Source organism: Talpa occidentalis, unplaced genomic scaffold, assembly GCF_014898055.3.
Source record: "Talpa occidentalis isolate TD23 unplaced genomic scaffold, MPIMG_talOcc4v2.1 talOcc4.4, whole genome shotgun sequence".
Classification (NCBI taxonomy): Eukaryota; Metazoa; Chordata; class Mammalia; order Eulipotyphla; family Talpidae; genus Talpa; species Talpa occidentalis.
In genome coordinates, this window is record NW_023604295.1 from 100,805,199 (window position 1) to 100,826,279 (window position 21,081).

Sequence of the window (21,081 nt, forward strand, 5' to 3'; positions counted from 1 at the left end):
TGTTCTGGGGCTGAGCACTTGGACATCTACAGTAGCCATTATCCTGCCCAAGACATGCTCCTATGGTCTCAGTGTGAAGAAACTATCTGTCTTGACGCCGCCTGACAAAACTTGCTTAAGCACATTCATGAAAGCCCAGAACTCAGGGTCTGTGGTTCTGAGAGTTCGGTCCCCGCTGGGTGGCATCTACTGTGCTCCCTCAGCTCCTACAAACTTCCCAGGATACAGCTGCCCTCCTGGCACATACCCAACCTACTAAGAGGAATCTTACTCAGAATAAACTCCTGGTTCCTGAAGCTTCTCATGTGACAATTGCCCTGTGAACCTCCCCCAAACAGACTAAGAATTCTTTCTCCCTAAGAAAAAACACATAATACTCTGCACATATGCATATGCACTGAAAATCAAAGTAGATTCTTTATCTGCTCCAGACTACAGGCAAGCATTCAATTCCCAAGATTGTTTATTTCTCACATATTTTGTGTCTGACTCTACCCTCAAGGAAAGCTCAGCTAAGTGAAGTTATGAAATACCTGACTGAAGACATAAACCAATCTTCCATTGATTCGGCCTCGGCCAGTGACCACACTGTCTCCAGGAAACTACCAGAAAAACAGAGAAAAAACGTTACAAATCTCAAATACTTCATTTAAATAATTTGGCAATTATCCCACAATGAATGATCCCCTTGTAGCGCCAGCAAGGCACAGAGCAGGTTTTCTACCATCCGGGTAAAGGAGAGTCCTGAGCCCTCGGTGGCTTTTTCAGGCTTTTATTGAGCTTTTTACATCATATGTAGTGCAGCAACCAGGTACACGGCAGACAGGCAGGGGGCCTCCCAGCCTCCCAGTGCCCCCGCTCCCCCGCCCCGGGTGAGACTTCACTCTTTCTGGGCTCTCTAGTGTTCTCTCGGGGGCTCTTCTCTGCTCTCTCTTTGTTGTTGCTACTTCTCTGCTGGCGTCCCTGTGACGCCCCCCTTATACGCCCAGTCTCTCAGCCCAGGTGTGCCCACCTACTCCAGGTGTCTTCCATCGGGCACACGTGTAAGAACACAGGTATCTATCATTAATATTAATGACGGGAGGGCAGGAAATGCCGATAATTCTCACACTACACCCCTAAAATAAACCACCAAAAATTTCTTCAAGTTCAATAAGGAACATGAAGGAATTTCCCTCCCCCTTGCCTCAGCTCTACAACAGCAAGCACTGGGCTACTGTTTCATCAACAGGTGCAAAGGGCACTGCTGCCTTAGGCCACAAAGTCCTGCCTAAAAGCAGAATAATTAAGAGACCTCTTAGGATGACCACTAACAAATGCTCATGGGAAGGAGAAGGATAAAGAAATGTGGCAACTTCAAAGCCACATACCTACCCACAAACCTTAAAAAGGCAAACCCACCAATTTTCTTGGAATTCTAACAATTACTGTATGATCCACGATGGCTCAGATGGAGCCAGTTGATTTGATGCCAAGTTTAACAATCTTGGTCACAAATAGCACATATACACATCTGAAGAAATAGACTAAGTGATTTCAAAGAACTCTGTGCACCTGCACCCATGGAGAACACCCAATTGAAAGAAGTATCAGTGACTATGACCTCAAAAACTCCAAGGCATAAATTTAGGGTCAAAAGAGGCAACTTCTCAGCTTTTAGGGATCCCTGGTACCTAGAGAGATCAGAACACAACTGGAAGACATTCTCACTTTTCCTTCCAAGCTGATCTATACTAGCAAGAACTCTGTGCCTATAACCAGAACCCTGGGTGCTGGGCCAGAGTCACAGTGCACAAGGAATGAATAGTTCACCCACAATCCTTCACCTGCAAACAAAGGCAAGGGGGAGGCCCCGAGAAGTCCTGGTAGAGCTTCTCCAGAGGCACTCCTGTAATTCCAGGATCCCAATCCTGAACTACTTTAATTAATCTAGTGGATAGATCACAGCTTGGGAATACACCTTAGAGGCTCACATCACCATTGTGAACAAATACCTTATTCTTATCAGCAGCCATTCCAAAATCAGCACATCTGTGTTCCACAAACATGTCGCTCTCAACAAAGCTTCCAGGGTCCAGCAAGAGACTGATCCGCTCTCTGGCTGTTAGCTTTCCCTAAAATGCAATAGAAATCACTCAGTGATTGCATTAGAGACAAAGTTGGTAAGGAAGGAATGCTCATGGGAGAACCTGGAGAGGTTTTGTCCATTCACACCATGTGAAAACTTCTAGAAACAGGTGTTATCAGTAGATTTCAGTCAAGAAATCAAGGCAGAAGTGGGGTGAGGGGGCAAAAGAATAACCAGTTGTGAAAAGCAAATAAGGAAATAAGAGGAAAAAGTAGCCAGGAAAGTGGAGGTAAGGAGAGCCTGATCCTGGAACAAAATAACTAGTTACAGATACATTTATTGGAGACCTGTAAAGGGCAGGAGGGCACGGAGCAGGTTTTCTATGACCCGCGCAGACAGAGTAAAGGAGGAGAGAGAGTCCTGGAGACCTCAGTGGCTTTTGCAGGCTTTTATTGGGATTACCAGGTACACGGCAGGCAGGGGTGCTGGGGGCCCGGGAGGCTGGCAGGCCTCCCGGGGCCCCAGCAAGTCTTCACTCTGTCTGGGCTCTCCGGCGTTCTTTGATAGTCTCTGCTCTCTCGTGGTTCTCTTTTTCTCTCTGCTTCTACTTCTTCTCTGCTTCTGCTGGCGTCCCCATGACGCTACCCTTAAAAGCCCAGTCTTAGCCCAGGTGAATCCCATCTACATATGCCCACACCCTATTCCAGGTGCCCGCCATCAGGCATGCATTCGGGGCCACAGGGTTCCGTCATCCATCCTAGTGGCGAGAGGGCAGAAAAGCCTGATACTTTCTACCTTACCCTACAGGACCTAAAGAGCAATGAACAGAAGAATGAAGAAACAGGAGGTGAAAAACTAAAGCAGGTTAAGTGAAGAGTGAGGCTACACCAGATTACAGGCTTATTCTGGGAACTCCACAGATGCTCAATTCACTAAGGTCTCGCCCCAAGGACATTTCTAGGACTACTGCTTGGCTCTTCTGCCTTGTCCAAGGCCGTTTCCAATTATTCTATATTGGGGTTCCTGCTTAAGGTTTCCATACCGAAAAAAAAGATGCTATAATACAGAAACAACCCCACAACAAAGAGTGAGCAGTTGAGTAAGCATGTGACTATAGAACTCATGAGAGTAAACAAAAAAAATGCTTCTTGGAGACAGTGAGATTGGAATCCTCAACCTATCAAGAGCCTCCATTGCTTTGGATCCATTGTCACCTTCACTCGAGCCAAATACCCTGGTCCACTGTACCCTGATTTTCCCTGCTGCCCCCCCCCCAAAAAAAAAACAGGACAAACACCTCTAATTGGCTATACTTAGAAAAGTAGCCTAAGTCAGTAAGGTTGTGTCCAAATAAGCAATCATGTTGAGTCCCAGGCCGGGTAGGTTCATCTTCAGTTCTCGCAGATCAAAAGATAATTTGGAGTCTTCAGTAGATTTTTACAGGTCTTCAGTACTGAATCAGGGGACAGATGAGGTTTCTTGCTCAGTATTTTTCTGACTGTCTCATTTTGTTATAGGACAGGGAGAGGGTCAGCCCAAACCCCGCAAACCTGCCTATTCTAAATGGGTTCTGCCATCCGCCGCATCAACACAAAACATAGGAGACTTGAATGGGAAGGAACTTTAATAAAACTAGGAAACAATACAGGTAAGGCAAAGAGTCTAGTTTCTAAATGAAGCACCCAAAGTTACCCGTCCCCTCGTGGGTAAAAGTCCATCCAAATGGGATTGGCCCAGAACAAGGCCCCAAAGCCTGCCACAAGTCTAAAGCATCTTCCAGTGGGGACCCACAGCAAAGGGTCACAAACAACCGGACAAGCCCAGAAGGAAAAGAGCAAAATCAACATCAAGATAAAAGCTGCCATTGTCACCTCCCCACGGGTCTCACCCACATCTGTGTCACCCAGTCCACGACCAAAAGACAAGCACAGTTTCTTCACGTGTCTCTAGGCTCCATGTGCCTCCTCCAGGTCTCCTGGCTCCATCCTGCTTCCTTCCTTCCTCAGTCTCTTCTTCTGTTTCTCCTCTTCCTGCTCAGCTCCACCCTCCCTTGGGTGGGGCAGGGAACCTCCCCCTTTCCTGGGGACCACCCTGTTACAATCATCCGCCGCATCAACACAAAACATATGAGACTTTAATGAAAAGGAACTTTAATAAAACTAGGAAACAATACAGGAAAGGCAAAGAGTCTAGTTTCTAAATGAAGCACCCAAAGTTACCTGTCCCCTCGTGGGTAAAAGTCCATCCAAATGGGATTGGTCCAGTACAAGGCCCCAAAGCCTGCCACAAGTCTAAAGCATCTTCCAGTGGGGACCCACAGCAAAGGGTCACAAACAACCGGACAAGCCCGGAAGGAAAAGAGCAAAATCAACATCAAGATAAAAGCTGCCATTGTCACCTCCCCACGGGTCTCACCCACATCTGTGTCACCCAGTCCACGACCAAAAGACAAGCACAGTTTCTTCACGTGTCTCTAGGCTCCATGTGCCTCCTCCAGGTCTCCTGGCTCCATCCTGCTTCCTTCCTTCCTCAGTCTCTTCTTCTGTTTCTCCTCTTCCTGCTCAGCTCCACCCTCCCTTGGGTGGGGCAGGGAACCTCCCCCTTTCCTGGGGACCACCCTGTTACAATTTGCCCTACATTTTCAGAGGGACGCTGCTGTTATGGCCCCTTGCCACAGGTGTCCCCATTTACATATGCGCATACTGTGCTCTCTGGGCCCAGATGTCCATAATTACAGATGCGCTAATGGCAGAAGGGTGTAAAAAGCCTGATTTTTTTATTGCAGAGTAATATTCCATTGTGTATATGTACCACATCTTCTTGATCCAGTCATCTATTTTTGGGCATTTGGGTTGTTTCCATAGCTTAGCTATTGTACATAGTGCTGCTATAAACATAGGGGTGCAGGTGCCCTTTTGAATTAGTTTCTGTGTCCTTTACCCTACATGGCACTTGCCAAATGGGAATTTACAAAGTCAGAATCAACATCCAGTTTAGACTGAAAGAAAGGGCTGGTTCAAATCTCTTCACCAAAGACCCCAGCCCTCAGCCCCAGTCGCCCCCCACCCCGGAGGTGTGTCTCAGAGCCCTTCACTTCTAATAACCTCACTCTGCACCTTCCAGCTTGACTGTTTAACCCATCCAGGCTCAAACAAGTACCAGGGACTCATTAAGCAAGCCTAGTTTCCAGTCCACGTTCAACTATCTAGGCTTCAGCTTCTTATGCTAAAGAAGTGGCCCAACCAGTCTTTCTCCAAAGGCCAACTGTGATTCTTGCTTCAAAATCAGGCCTGTGGGTGTCTGTGCAGGGCCTCGGTTGCTCACTCAAGTCAAACATGTAAAGTATCCTGCACACACCCCCCCCCCCAAAAGTCACCTACTATCAATGCGAAGCTTCCTACCCAGGAGGTCCAATGCACGCTGAAATCTTAAAGGCATTCAGCTGGTAGTAGGCTGGGGCCCATAAGTAACCTGCACCCACCACACACCCCATTCCACCCAGTTAATGTGAGCGTTCCATCATGCCACATGCCTACATCTCCCTGCTTCCATAATGGCACAATAATCTACCACCACTCCTCCATGGGGTATAAGAAAAACAGAATTTTTTTTTTTTCACTGAGTGCCTGCCACTACTGCACTATCCTAACGATAAGATTGTAAGGGAAATACGATTACTATCCTCAATTAAAATAAATTGACTCCTGGAGATTAAGTACATTGTCCAAAAGCTTATATCTGTCAAGTCGGCTGAAGCCCAGTCACATCCGTCTAAAATTCCAAATGGAAAGCTGAGAGTGAAAATACACAAACTTGGTTAGCCTCGTTTTCTCAGCCCCCACCGACCCAACGCAACAGGTTCTCAAGGTGAACCACCTCGCCCCGCCCCCCCAAGGCAAGGCGCGGATTGGCTGGGCGGCCGCGGCGCCCCGACCCGGCGCGCTGTGATAGGTCGCGGGCCCTGGGAGGGGCTGGCTGCGCCCCCTGTCAACTCACCCGCTTGTGCTGCGCATCGATGCGGCGCTGGCCTCCTCCCAGCAGGGCGGCGCGGCGCTTGTTCTCGATGCGCTCGCTGACGGACACGGGCTGGCTGCACAGGCTGCGGGCTGCGGGGCGGAAGCCGCTCACAACCCCGCCGAACCTGGCGCCAGCTGCCGCCAAGCGCATTGCAGCCGCCATTTTTACTCTTCTGGCGCGCCTCCCCCGGCGCGCCAAGTACGCATGTGCGTCGAGCTTGGGCACAGCGGGATCTGCGCCTGCGCCGCGGCCGCGGGCTGCGAGGCGGTGGCGGCCGGGATCGCAGAGCCGCTGCGGGAGAGGCGAGCGAGCTCGAAACCCCAGGCGGGCTTAGGGCGTCACCCATTGAAGTATAGGGTTGGGCCTCGGAGCTGGAGCCCGCCTGGCTGCGCAAAAGGTGGACTTAGTGCTTGCCCTTCTCTGGCCGCTTGGACCTCTATTTTTTTGGTCCCACTTCCTTCAGAAAGTGAATGGAGAATAAGATCCATCATTTATCAGCACTGTCCAAGCGTTGCCTTAAGCGATTATAGTTTATTTTCCTGATTTCACAGATAGGCAAATGAAGCACCTCGAGGCAGAGTGATTTGATCAAGAGCCAAGACTAAGGCCGTGGAGCCAGGATTCAGAGAGCCCTGTTATGGGCCATGTATTGAGTGCACACGGCTTTCAGTCTCTCTGAGTGGGCCCAGCAACTTCATCACTGGGAAGCGAGTCTTAAATACAGACTTTCAAATTCTCACACTTCATCCCAGACCCATTGAGTCGAATTCTGGGGATAGGGCCAAGCAACCTGTTCTAAGAGATTACCTCTAGGGTGATTTTGAAGTTTGATTTTAAAATTTGCTAGTTTGAGAATCACTGCTCTGGATATTTAAAATTAGCTCTTGGAAATGTCTTCATCTGTTTCTCCAGTTAACAGGAAGTCCTTACGGCAAAGATAAGATATGAGATGTATATGCTGCGTTCTTAGCAGTAGCAAATAGCTAAATTTGGTCATTAAACCTTTCAAGCTCCATTCACAGCCAGGACCCTTATAAAGTCCAAACTGGTCTGGGACTTTAATGTTAATGGAATTCAATTCAACAAATATTTCTGCCAAAATGGTACTTAAATTTCCTGGAGTAGACTCGCTCACCTAGATATGCAAGGAAGAGAAGAGCCCAAGACTTGAAGTCATGAGGTTGGAAGGAGCCCACCTTCATTTGTCTGACTCCACAGTGGATGCTCTTGGATCTGCATTTGAGTCCCTGCTTTAAGGACCACATCAACCTAGAGAGGTAGGAGACAAAGCACAGGAAAGAATTTAGGCAAGGCTGGGGTATGTCCCCTTTTCCAGAAGCACTTCCAGACTATTCCACCCTTAGTAAGCTGCTCTTTCTTAGAAGCTTTTGCCATCTGTTTGTACCACCCTTTGAGCATTCCCTGAATTCCCTTCTCCTATGATTTCCCCTCTCCCTTGCTGTGTTAGACAAGGTTTCCAGAGATAAAAATCATTACGATATTTATATATGTCTCATATGTGTGTATACACATATGCATATATGCAGAGAGAGAGAGAATGAGGAGGTTTATTATAAGAATTTGTTTACACAGTTATGAAGGCTGAAAAGTTCCAAAATCTGCCATCTCCAAGTAGGGGAACCATGAAAGCCTGTGATGTGATTCACACTGGATTCCAAAGGTCTGAGAATGATGAGGGCCGGAGGGGGTGACAAATGGTATAAGTCTGGACCTGAGTCTAAAAGCCCTAGAATGAGAAAGGCAGATGTGTAAGGAAAGAAGATGAATATCTCTCAGCTCAAACAAAGAACATGAATTTGGCCTTTTCCAACTTTTTTTTTTTTTTCATGCCTTCAACAAATCGATGATGCCTATCCTCGGCCAGGGTGATCCATATATTGATCCAGTATACCAAATAAAATTCTTCCAAAGACACCCTCATTGAGACAACTAGAAAGTATTTTTTACTAGTTATCTGGGCATCTATTGCCCAGTCAGGTTGACATATACAATGAGTAATCACATCTGATTACCACTACCATTGGCAGAGAGTCCGTTCAGCTTTCATGCCTGTATCCTCTAACTCATTGGCCTCAGAATTCCTCAGCTTCCTCAACATGAATGACCTTCAACTTCAGCCACCCACAAGCTGGACCTTATAATCACCAGGAATTGCCCCACTGCCAGGAGCTGGAACCTGGTGTTTCTCTCTGCAACTTCCTTTTCCTACCTTTTCTTCATTTGAATCTGGTCCATGCCCATAATTTGTAATTCCCTCAGCTTATTTAAACTCTGCATACTCTCGCACTCTGGATTCTCACAAACATTTTCATGGAAATTACCATGCCAAAGTCCAACCCTGCATCACCCTCTTTTTAAAAATCACATTGAATCATCTCACAGTCAGCCCACAGTCGCTAGCAGAAGTCAGAAAATCTACTAGATATATTAGTTTCCTAGAGCTGCTATAATAAGTTACCACAAAATTGTGCCTTAAAACAGCAGAAATTTATTCTCCATTAGTAAAGAGGTCAGGAGTCCAAAATCAAAGTAGTAGCAGGGCCATTCTCCCTTCCAAGATTCTAGGACAAAAATCTGTTCTTACCTCTCCCACAGCAATCCTTCAACCTCTGCCTCCTCCTTCATACCACCTTCTTCCCTGTGTGTCCATGTCTGTAATCTCCCTTTTCTTTTTTTTTCTTTTTTTTATGTTTTTTTTTATTTATTGTTTGTTTGTTTTTGTTTATACATGCACTGGGTACAGTCAGAAGCGCGGGAGGGTGAGAGAATTCACCAGAGCCAGAGCAGGAAGCAGAGCAGGCAGAAGGATTGAAGTACACTGCTGAGGGGAGCAGCGGGCGGCAGGAGAGGTCTGCGTGCCATGTGGGACCCTCCTCCGGTGGCCTGGGAGCAGCCGGGGATTGAGGCCGGGGAGCGAACTGGCGCCTCAGAGGCTGCATGCAGCTTCGCAACCCAGCGCTCAACCGCTGCGCCACCGGGGAATCTCCCTTTTCTTTTTCTTCAGAGACACCAGTCTAGATTTAGGATCCACCCTACATCCCTTATAACCACATATCAAGGTCACTGACTTGATTGTATGTACAAATCTCTATTCCAAACAAAGGCCCCATTCACAGGTACCAAGGATTAAGACTAGGACGTATCTTTTTGGGAGAACACAATTCACTACACTATAATAGGTCACCACATATTCTTGCATGTTCTCCTCTCTCTTATCTTTGCATGTCCAAATCTAACACATCCAGTTCCAAACACCAATTCTTATACAAAGCGTTTCCACTATTTCCCATTTTAAGCAAACTCCTATCAACTTTCTGTTCCTTGTTTATAACTTTTGTCAGTTTCTACCTTGGATTGGTGCTCTCTAAGTAAGAGAGCCTATACTTTCACTGCTTACCTGGGAGGCAGAAAGTATTACCCAGTGTCTCATCAGCAGATTTTAATTTGACATCTTTGGCCTGGAAAGCATCATTTATGTTCCTCCTACCACCGCTGAGCCTGCTGTCCTGGTCCCCGTGTTGTAAAGGTCCCTGTCTTTTTCAACCAAAAGACCCTTGGTGATTCTTCTTCCTTAACCAGTTATCTGTCTTCCTACTTCTTAGCTTCTCCTTTTCCGCAGTTCTCTGCTCAGCAACCTGACCCTTCTCTACTTCTACCTCTCATTTTCCACCACCTTGTTCGGCACTGTAAAGAACTGTTCTACCCCTCAAGCCACCAGTACCTCCTTCTCTCCTCCATAATTTCAGTCCTCCCTTATCCACCTGACCTACTAGACATCCTTAACTTTCTCTAAAAACATTCCTTTCATCTCTGGCTTTTCTAATGGCATGAGTTTCCTTCCTACTTTCCTTCCTACTAACACCCAACATGTTTTCCAGCCCTCAAGATTACTGCATTCTTCTTTTGTATTCCCATAGTTTGTCCTTCCTTTTCTGTTGCATTGAAATAACTTGTTCTGGTTTTGTTGATGCTTTCACTCCTTCTAACTCACATTACACTCCATTTCTGTTTGTATTTATATTTGGTATTAGATTTGGGACATATGTGTTCAGAACTATACAATTTACACCTAGCTGAAATGACAGAGGATGAGAAAAAGGATGTGGATTCAAAGAAAGAGTCCTTGAGCTGACAAGCACAGTTCCAGTATTGCCTTCTTAATATAGTGATTGTATCACCCTGGAAGATGCCATTTCACATTCCAAATTACAGAATCTTCATGATTATCTGCATTTCTGCATTGCATTTGAGCTAAAATGCAACCATGAATCAAGAAATACTCTTTGTTTTCCCTTCGTCCTCCTTCCTACCTCTTTTCCAACAGCTTAGGAATTTCTAAAATAAGAGTCCTGGTATAGATTAAGAAATGTTTCTTTCAGAGTGGTGCAAGGGGCTAAGATACAGCACTATGAAACTATCCACAGCCACCACAGCACAAGTTCGATCCCTGGCCAGGGAGGTGGCCCACATGGCGCAGCAGACCCGTCCTGTCTCCAGTGTATTTCCGTATATCACCCTCTTCTACTCCCCACTCTGTCTCTTGTGAATCATCTCACTCACCACATCTCTGGTCTACACCCCAGCTCTTATATGAACAAATAAATAAATCTTTAAAAAAGAAAAAGAAATGTTTCTTTCAATTAGAGGATTCTCCTCTTAAACGCTTTTTCTTTTATAATTCCTTCTACACTTCTTAAAGTCTATATAAACTTTGCTAACTTTGCAATTCTTTCTATTATGACAGATAAACTTAAGCATTTGGTATGAATTTTAGTGTTCTAGAACTTGGTAAATAAGTTATGCTTTTTGGAGGCCTCCCTGGTGGCACAAAGGGTTAAGACACAGCACTATGAAGCCAGCTGCAGCCACTATAGCACGAGCTGACCCACATGGTGCAGCAGACCTCTCCTGTCTCACCTGCTGCTCCCCTCAGCAGTGTATTTTGTCAAACTGCCTGCATTGCTCCCTACTCTGTCTCTGGTGGATCCTCCCACCCCCCCACGCCTCTGGCCTATACCCCAGCTCTTGTATGCATAAATAAATCTTTTAAAAAAATAAGTTATGCTCTTTGATCTTTCATTTTCTCATTTAAAATACTGACCCTATAGAATAATGAGAAGGATTAAATATGATAGCATATGTAGAGATCCTATCACAGCGCCAGTGTGCACTAGATGTTTAATAAATGGTAATCTTATTGACTTTTTTAGGAGGAGGTCCAGTGTAGATGGGAAGGACAGTGTAGATAAAAACTGGTTCTGGATATCTAAAGAAGAAAACTAATTGTTGGAAGCAGGGAACTGTCAAGAAGCTAGGGAACAGTTTAAAAAAAAAAATTAGTCTAAAAGAAGGAGAACACAGGCAAGGTCATGCCACAAGAACAGTCTGTTAGGACATTGATATAAAACCAAAGTTGCCAGTCCTTGCTGCTACTTTCCCTGAAAGTCAAGGCCTCCACTGTGAACAGTTTCTGTATTGTCAGGTATCTTTGCATTACTCCCACATTCAGTCTTGAGTAAAAAATGTGTCAAATTGTCAGAGACTAAGTAACATGCCCATATTTTAGCATGAGAAGTATCTAACTAATTTGGCATCAAGAGTCTCACAACTACAGTCTCCCTCTAAATGGGAGTTAAGATGGTGAGTTATCAGGAAGAAAAGGAAAGGAACGAGGAAGGAAGAGAGGGGAAAAGATGATTTTTGCATTATTTAAATGATGTTATCAAGTCTAACAAACAAGCTCCCAAATTCCAGTGACCTAACTATTAAAAGTTGAATGTTCACTCTCATACATTGCAGCGTAAGTGTCCCTCCACGCGTGCAGAGCTTTCTCCGCCTAGTGACTGAGTTGTCTTCCATCCCACGGCCTTGCCATCTCTAGAATCCTTTCTGTTCAACTGGAGACTGGGAAAGAAGACAGATGGAAAAGGAGTCCTACTTATTTTTTTCTACTGTCCTTGGAGAGCTTGAGAAATTCCATGGCATGCTGTTCACAAGAGGCAAAGTCACACACCTCCCAGATTACTTGGTGTTCTTGGGAGGCGCCTCTGGGGGCGGCTTTGTCTAAGCTTGCTCATGTTCTTTGTCACCCGTGGCCCTCCTTGAGGCTACAGTCATGGGACAGTGCAGAGCTGTGACTGCTGCTGTGGAGTGGCCTGCACTGTGCTGAACTACCAAACGTCTTTATCACTGATAACCTATCATCATGGTTTTCTTCTGTGTATTTTATTGTTGCAGGTCTTTCATCTAAATATTTAATCCATTTGGAGTTTATTTTTGGTGTGGGGTTAACAAGTGACCCAAATTCATTCTTTCTATGTGTGACTTTCCAATTTTTCTGGTACCATTTATTAAAGAAACAGTCCTTTCCCCACTGTATGCTGTGGCTGCTTATCATAGATTAGGTGCTGGTGTGTAAGTGGATTTATTTCTGGGCTTTCCATTATATTCCATTGATCCATGTATCTGTTTTTGTGCCAAATACTTTATTGTTTAGAATTGTTGCTTTATAATAAAGTTTGAAATCAGATAGCATGATGCCTCAATTTCTCTCCCTTTTCTCGGGGTTTCTTTTGCAATTTGAGGTCTTTTGGGGGGAGGGGTTCCATACAAATTTCAATATTTTTAAATCAATTTCATTGAAAATTGTTGTTGTGATTTTGATGCGTATTGTGTTAAATTTTAAGAAAGATAGTAACTTTGAATATATTAATTTGCCCTGTCCAGAGCATAGGGTATACTTATGTCACAGCTAAATCCTTTAATGACATCTTGTTGTTCTTATTGTGTATGTCTTTTACTTCCTTAGGCTTATGTCTTTAATTCTTTTTGAAGCATTTATAAAATGAATTAACTAATTTCTTTTGCTTCTTGTTCATTGTGTATAAAAAGGGTATGGATTTTTAATGTTGATTTTGTAACCTGCCACTTTGCTTTATTCATTGATTGCTTCTAATATCTTTTTTGATGGAATATTTAGGATTTCTATATATAATAGTATATGGTCTATGAATAATCATAGTTTCATTTCTTTTCCAACTTAGATTCCCATTATTTCCTGTGTTTGTCTGATGGCTCTGGCCAAAAGCTTTAATACAAAGTTAGACAGAAGTGGTGACAAGGTGTATTCTTGTCTTGTTTCCAGTCTTAAAGAGCAAGCTTTCAGTTTTCACCACTCAGTATTAAGTGCTATTTTGGCTGTTGGTTTATGGTATGTGCCTTTATTATTTTGAAGTCGGTTCATTCTACTGAGATCTTGTTTAGAGTTTTTATCATAAATGGGTGTTGAATCTTATCATATGCTTTCTTTACCTCTATTACTATTATATGATTTTTATCTTTACTTTTGTTGATACCATGCATTACATTGACTTGTGTATATTAGACCATTCTTCCATCCTTAGGATGAATTCTACTTGATCATGGTAAATAATCCTTACATAATGTTCAATACAATCTGCTGGTATCTTGTTGAAGTATCTTATGTCAATGTTCATCAGGCATACCAGCCTATAATTTTCTTTCCTTGTGCTATCTTTGTGTGGTTTCAGTATTAGGATAATATTGCCATCAAAATATATTAGGCAGTGTTCCCCTTCTTGTATTTTCAAAACCAATTTTAGCAAGATGGGCATGAGTTCTTCTTCTTCTTTTTTTATAATACCAGCCCAGGCATTTTTTTTAAAGATTTATTTATTTATGCATACAAGAACTGGGGTACAGGGCCTCCCCGGTGGTGCAGCGGTTGAGCGCTGGGTTGCGAAGCTGCCCGCAGCCTCTGCAGTGCCGGCTCGATCCCCGGCTGCTCCCCAGCCACCGGAGGAGGGTCCCACGTGGCACGCAGACCTCTCCTGCCGCCCGCTGCTCCCCTCAGCAGTGTACTTCGGTCCTTCTGCCTGCTCTGCTCCCTGCTCTGGCTCTGGTGAATTCTCTCACTCTCCCGCGCTTCTGACTGTACCCAGTGCTTGTATAAATAAATAAAAATAAATCTTTTAAAAAAAAAAAAAAAAGAACTGGGGTACAGGCCAGAGGTGTGGGGGGTGAGAGGATTCACCAGAGACAGAGTGAGGAACAGAACAGGCAGATTGACTGAAATACACTGCTGAGGGGAGCAGTGGGCGAGACAGGAGAGGTCTGCTGCACCATGTGGGTAGTTCCCTGGCCAGCTGGGGATGGAACTCATGCTGCAGTGTCAGTAGATAGCTTTATAGGTTGCGTCTTAACCCCTGTGCCACCAGGGACTCCCCAGTTCTTTAAAGGTTTAATATAATTCACATGTAAAACCAGCTGTCTTAAGCTTTTGTTTTTACTGGAAGATTTTTTTTTTAAAGATTTATTTATTTTCATACAAGAGCTGGAGTACAGGCCAGTAGGCGAGGGAGGGTGAAAGGATTCACCGGAAACAGAGTGGGGAACAGAACAGGCAGACTGATGAAACATACTGCTGAGGGGAACAGCGAGAGAGACAGGAGAGGTCTGCCATGCCATGTGGGTATCTCCCTGGCCTGCCGGGATCGAACCTGCACTGCATTGCTCAACCGTCTGTGCCGCCAGGAGGCCCTAGAAGATTTTTTTTATAACTTTCAGTTTGCACACTTATGATCAGTTTGTATAGTTCATCTTGTCCTTCTGGGTTAGTCTTGGTACACAATGTTCATCTAGAAATTTGTCCATTTCTTCCAGGTCACTGAATTTATTGACATGTGGCTATTCATAATAATCTCTTATGATCCTTTGTATTTCTGTGCTATCTGTGGTGATTCCACCTCTTTCATTATGATTCTGTTTATTGTTCCTCATTTCTTGTATTCGTTAGCATATCTAAAGGCTTGAATTTTGTTTGTCTCCTCAAAGAATCAGCTTTTGGTTTCACTGAATTTTTGGATAGTCTTTTTAATCTCTAATTTATTTATTTCCACTCTTGTTTTTATTATTTCCTTCTTTCTACTAACTTTGGGTCTTATTAGTTCCTCTTCAAATTGTTTTAGGTGTGATATTAGATTCTTTGTTTTTTTGTTTTGTTTTGTTTTGTTTTGTTTTGCTTTTTAATGTGGACCAGTGTTGCAATTATCTTCCACCTTAAGACCACTTTTACTGCATCCCTTAGTTTCTGGTAGCTTTATTATTATTTTCATGAATTACAAGGTATTTTTTATTTATTTTTTTACAAGGTATTTTTTAACTTCTGCTTTGATGTCCTCTTTTATCCAGTAGCTTTTAAGTTCTATTTTGTTTTAATCTCATATATTCATCTTTTTTCCTGATTTTTTTTCTTATGGTTGGTTTCTGACTGTATGTCAGAAAAAGTACTAGATATAATTTCTAAACTTGTAGTTTTATTGACAATTCACTCATGTCCCAGCATATGATCTATTCTTGAAAATGTTCCATGTGCACTTGGAAAACAAATGTGTATGCAGTAGGTTTTGGGTGGAGTGTTCTGTAGATGCCTATTAGACCTATATGGTCTAGCTCCTCATTTAACTCTGTTGTTTCCTTACTTATTCATTATCTTGTTGCTCCATCCATTGCTACAATTGGGGTATTAAAGTCCCCTAGTATTATTGTGTTAATATTTGTATCTCTCTTAAATTCTGTTATTGTCTTATGTGTCTTGGAACTCCATCATTTGCTGCATATATATTTACGTGTGTTATTTCTTCTTGTATTAGATCCTTACTCATGATATAATATCCATCTCAATCTTTTACAGCCTTTTTTAATTGGAAGTGTATATTATCGGATTTACGTATTGCTTTTTTTGATTTTTTTTTTGGTTGTCATTTGCTTGCATGACATCTTTCAGCCTTTAATTCAAAGACTATGTCTTTTTTGGTAAAATGAGTTTCTTGTATAGAACAGAAGTTGCACTTTGTTTTGAAATCCATTTAGATAGTCTGTATTTTTTTGACTGGGGAATTCAGGCCACTTACTTTTTTTTTTTTTTTTAAAGATTTATCCATTCATGCATACAAGAACCAGGGCACAGGCCAGACATGCAGGAGGGTGAAAGGATTCACCAGAGACAGAGCAGGGAACAGAACAGGAAGACCAACTGAAATACACTGCTGAGGGGAGCAGCAAGAGAGACAGGAGAGGTCTGCCGTGCCATGTGGGTATCTCCCCGGCTGGCCAGGATCAAACCCATGCTGCAGAGGCTACGGATAGCCTCACAGCATTGCATTCAACTGCCTGCACCACCAGGGAGGCCCCAGGCCACTTACATTTAAAGTGATTATTGAGATATAAGTGCTCATTGCCATTCTGTTATATTTTAGTTTTTTTGCATTTGTATTGTCTTATTTTTTGCATTCTTCTTGTCATGTTTGTTTAGTTTCCATTTCCACTGTCTTATGTGTTATTTCTATTAATTTTGTTTGCGGGTTCTACTAAGCTTAGTATATGACGGGCTATTTGTGTGACCGGTTGGACAGTCTGGTCTCTGACTCACTCTGTTGGAGCACATTGTTGCTCTCCTCCTGCGTGTTAGGTGATTTAGGTGTCTTTGCCTCTATATTTGTTGTTCTGTTGCTTTATAACTCATTTAAAATGTATTTCATGTGTTGTGTGGTATTAATACTTTCTTTTGGTTTTAGCTTTTCAGTGACTCTCCTGACTTTTTCCTCTGTCTAGTGATTAATCTTTCTGGGTAAAGAATTCTAGGCAGTAGAAGTCCTTTGCTTTATGTACTTTACATATCTCCTTGCTGTCCCTTGTGCTTGTAATGTTTCCATGAAAAGTCCGCTGACAGTCTGACTGTGCTCCCTTGTAGGTTACCTTTTTTCTCTTGATGTTTTTAATATTCTCTCCTTGTTGGTTTTCAACAACTTCATTATAATGTGTCTTGATGTGAGTCTGTCTGGTGTTATTTTATTTGGAACTCTTCGGGCCACTTCGAATGCAATGTCTGGTTTGAGTCCCAGAATGCGATGATTTCTGGCAATTATTTCTGTAACTTTTTATACCTTTCTCTTCTTCTATGCCCCCTCTGCATCCCCCACCCCATGATATAGATGTTATTTCACTTTTAGTTGTCTCAAAGTCTGACACTTAAACTATTTTAGTTTTAGTTTTTTAAATTCTTTTTCTCTATATTTTTAAAAATTTGTTTGTTCTTCAACATTGTGTTTTAGAGCTCACTAATTCTCTCCATTGCTTCTGTTTGTCTGCTGTTGATATCTTCTTTAGGTCAGCTATCGTGTTCCTTAACTCCATTCTTTATAAATGTAGCTGCCTCATATTTTCTTTATTCTGCTGTCACTTTATATTCTCTATTGTTGTTGTTGTTATTTTTAGTTCTATAAGCATTGCTAGAACTGTTACCTTGAACTCCTCTTCTGTCACGTTCTGCAGTTCTCCTGGGTTGGACTCATCTCAGGGTTTTTTGCTGTTTTGCTGCTGCATTTATAATATGTTCTGTCTTCTCATTTTGAATTTGTTTTGGGTTGTAATAGGGATAGATTTTCAGACTGTTGTTTTTGCACCTGTTGAAGTAACCTGAGGACTGGTACTGGCAAGGGTAGTAGGAATAAAAAAAGGAGGACCAGAATAATAGGGCACCAAAAGATCACCTCCAGTAAACTCAGGAATGCAGACTTTCTACTGTCCTGTGAGTGCCAGATGGTTATATGATGGTGATCCACAGTGACCTTCTCTAAGCCAGTTCCTCGATCTTAGTGTCTCTTGTAGTCTTACGGCCACTTCCAATCTAGGCTATTTTAAGCATTACATGCAATGCTGGGCACCGATTATAGCTGATATGGGATAACAGGACAGAAATTGTTCTCTTCTCCAGAATAGAGTCTTAACTAGGGGTGTTTGCTCCTACTATTAATAAGTGCTTGAGCTCTAGTTTGTTGAAACATTTGTTTTGGCTTTAGCCCTAGGGTGGTGGGCTTGAGGTAGATGGCAGGTGTTTTGAATATCACAGCCTGGGCTTTGAGTAGCAGCCTCTTCTGTGAAAGGACCCAGGTATTCTGACCTGCTTCTCCCTGAGGGTCCACCTGATTTACCTTGATAGACTCAGCTTCAAGCCAGAAATTCTTGTCTGGACCTCCACCTTTGCAGCTCTCTAGCAGTGTACCCTCTGACCTACATGCAACTCATGCAACCCCTTATCCAGTGCAGTGCCATGTCTCAGGAGTCTTGGATGTTGGTGTATACCTTAACCAACAGCTATGGGGGGTGCTGGATAGCAATTGCCCATCTCTCTTGTAAGTTGCACTACCCCATTATCACCATAAACAAAATTCACTTAATGTTTTTCCTACTCCTTTCTGCTGGACCTGGACTTTGCTAATACTGTGTGCTGTGATCATCCATTTCTACATTTTCCCTTATGTTTTTTTTTGGGGGGGGGGAGGAGGTTTATGGCTTTGTTTTACTGCAATTTAGTTGTGAGTATGTGGAGAAAGTGAGCCAGTCATTTTCACTCTGCCGCTACCTTGTTGGAGGAGTCCTGCTTCTTAAAGACCCCAGTCACATCAGGTTACTGGGATAACTTGGCAACACAGTCCCTGGCAGACCAACCACTTTCCAGCATCAACTCCACTCTGCAGAAGAGGAGGTCCCAAACTTTCAATTAACAATTAGTTTATTGGGCCTCCCCGGTGGTGCAGCGGTTGAGCGCTTGGCTGCGAGGTTGCCTGCAGCCTCTGCAGCACTGGTTCGATCCCCGGCCACCGGGTGAGGGGCCCACATGGCGCAACCCTGCCACCCGCTGCTCCCCTCAGCAGTGTATTTCGTCAGTCGGTCTGTTCTGCTCTCCCCGCTCTATCTCTGGTGAGTTCTCTCACCCTCCCGCGCTTCTTACTATACCCAGTGCTTGTATAAATAAATAAATCTTAAAAAAACAAAACCCAATCCCTTTAAAAAAAAAATTAGCCTATCTATGCCACACTGTCTACTCCATCAAACTATGTGATAAAATATATGGGATGTGGGGCAGAGAACTGAGGATTAAGGCAGCCTGAGGGGATGGGAAAACATTTTTGAGTAGGGGTTTTGGGTAGTGAGGAAAGAGATAGCACACGGAGAAGTTGAAGTATATGGGAAGCATTAATTCTGTGGTGAAGTATTATTTGAATGCTCATCAGCCCTGAAAACTTTTCCTGGTGCAGGGGAAGTTGTATACAAGAATTTTGTTGTGCTCATTTTATAAATATCACTGAAAAATTCTATAACTTTCCTATATTGGGATAAATAAAACATTAATAGAAAACAGACTTTAAAAATAATAACTTAAGGGCCTCCCCAGTGGCGCCGCGGTTGAGCGCTGGGCTGCGAAGCTTCCCGCAGACTCTGTGGCGCCGGTTCGATCCCCGGCTGCTCCCCGGCCACTGGAGGAGGGTCCCACATGGCGCGCAGACCTCTCCTGCCGCCTGCTGCTCCCCTTAGCAGTGTATTTCTTCAGTCTGCCTGTTCTGCTACCTGCTCTGGCTCTGGTGAATTCTCTCACCCTCCCGCGCTTCTGAGTGTACCCACTGCTTGTATAAATAAATAAATCTTTAACAAAAAAAAAAACTTAATTTTTTAATTGTGGTAATGACCTCACTGGTGGCAAAAGGGTTAAGATACAACCTATGGGGCCTCCCCGGTGGCGCAGCGGTTGAGCGCTGGGTTGCGAAGCTGCCCGCAGCCTCTGCGGTGATGGTTCGATCCCCGGCTGCTCCCCGGCCACCGGAGGAGGGTCCCACATGGCGCGCAGACCTCTCCTGCCGCCTGCTGCTCCCCTTAGCAGTGTATTTCTTCAGTCTGCCTGTTCTGCTACCTGCTCTGGCTCTGGTGAATTCTCTCACCCTCCCGTGCTTCTGACTGTACCCAGTGCATGTATAAACAAAACAAACAAATAAATAAATAAAAAACATGCCTCTAAAAAAAAAAAAAAAAGATACAATCTATGAAGATGTCAGCAGCCTCTACAGCAAGAGTTTGATCCCCCGCCATGGAGCTACCCACATGGTACAGCAGACCTCTCCTGACTCACCTGCTGCTCCCTTCAGCAGTGCATTTCGGTCAGCCTGCCTGTTCTGTTCCTCACTCTGTCTCTGGTGGATCCTCTCACCCCCCACATCTCTGGCCTGTACCCTAGCTCTTGTATGCATAAATGAATAAATCTTTAAAAAAATAATAATTGTGGTAATGTTAGGATTCTTCCTACCAGGTATTGCCACTGTAGGGTTCCTGCCACCAAATCACACATAATCCACCACCATAGTCCACTGTGCTTCTTTCCCTGTTTGTTCCTAATCCCCTCTCTTCCCCTCTCTGCTTTGGATATTTCAGTTCTATCATCAGTTTTCAAGCACTAGCTTTTCAGATCGTCATTCTCTGGTTCTTAGTTTTGTTTCTCTATATTCCACATATTAGTGACACTACCGGGTATTTATCTTTCTCCTTATGACTTATTTCACATAGGATTGTCTCTTTCAACTCCATCCTGGTTGCTGCAAATGACATGAGTTTATCTCTTTTGATTGCCGAGTAAGTATTCCATTGTGTGTATATACCACATCTTCTTGATCCACTCATCTGTTATTGGGCATTTAGGCTATTTCCACACCTTGACTATTGTAAAAAGTGCTGCTATGAACATAAGCGTGCAGGTTTCCTTTTGAATTGGTGTTTTTGTGTTCTTTGGGTAGATACCTAGCAGTGGAATTGCTGGGTACAATATGCCAGATACATTTTTAGTCTTCTGAGAAATCTCTACACTGCTTTTCATAGAACTTGGACTAGTCTACAATCCTACCAACAGTGCTAGAGGGCTCCCTTTCCTCCACACCCTTACCTTCACTTGTTTCTGGTCATTTTGCTATGGGATAATTCTCACTTGGGTGAGGTGATGTCTCATTTTGGTTTATTTGCATTTCCCTGATGGTAAGTGATGATGAACATATCTTTCATGTGCCTATTGGCCATCTGAATGTCTTCTTTCGAGAAGTATCTATTTCACTCTTCTGCCCATTTCTTGATTG

The 21,081-nt window shown here is 43.6% G+C and overlaps 1 protein-coding gene across 1 annotated transcript in view; it reads right to left on the bottom strand.

Moving 5' to 3' along the window:
• The window catches only part of PCCB (propionyl-CoA carboxylase subunit beta), a 61,457-nt gene extending 55,149 nt beyond the window's left edge, over positions 1-6,308 (bottom strand). The window contains exons 1-3 of the mRNA XM_037525934.1: positions 6,065-6,308; positions 1,995-2,114; positions 534-602 (exon numbers count right to left, since the gene is read on the bottom strand). Of these exons, the coding sequence (XP_037381831.1) occupies positions 534-602; positions 1,995-2,114; positions 6,065-6,247 (372 nt within the window). The 5' untranslated portion in view covers positions 6,248-6,308. The remainder of the gene's footprint in view (positions 1-533; positions 603-1,994; positions 2,115-6,064) is intronic.
• Between the last annotated feature and the right edge of the window lie 14,773 nt (positions 6,309-21,081).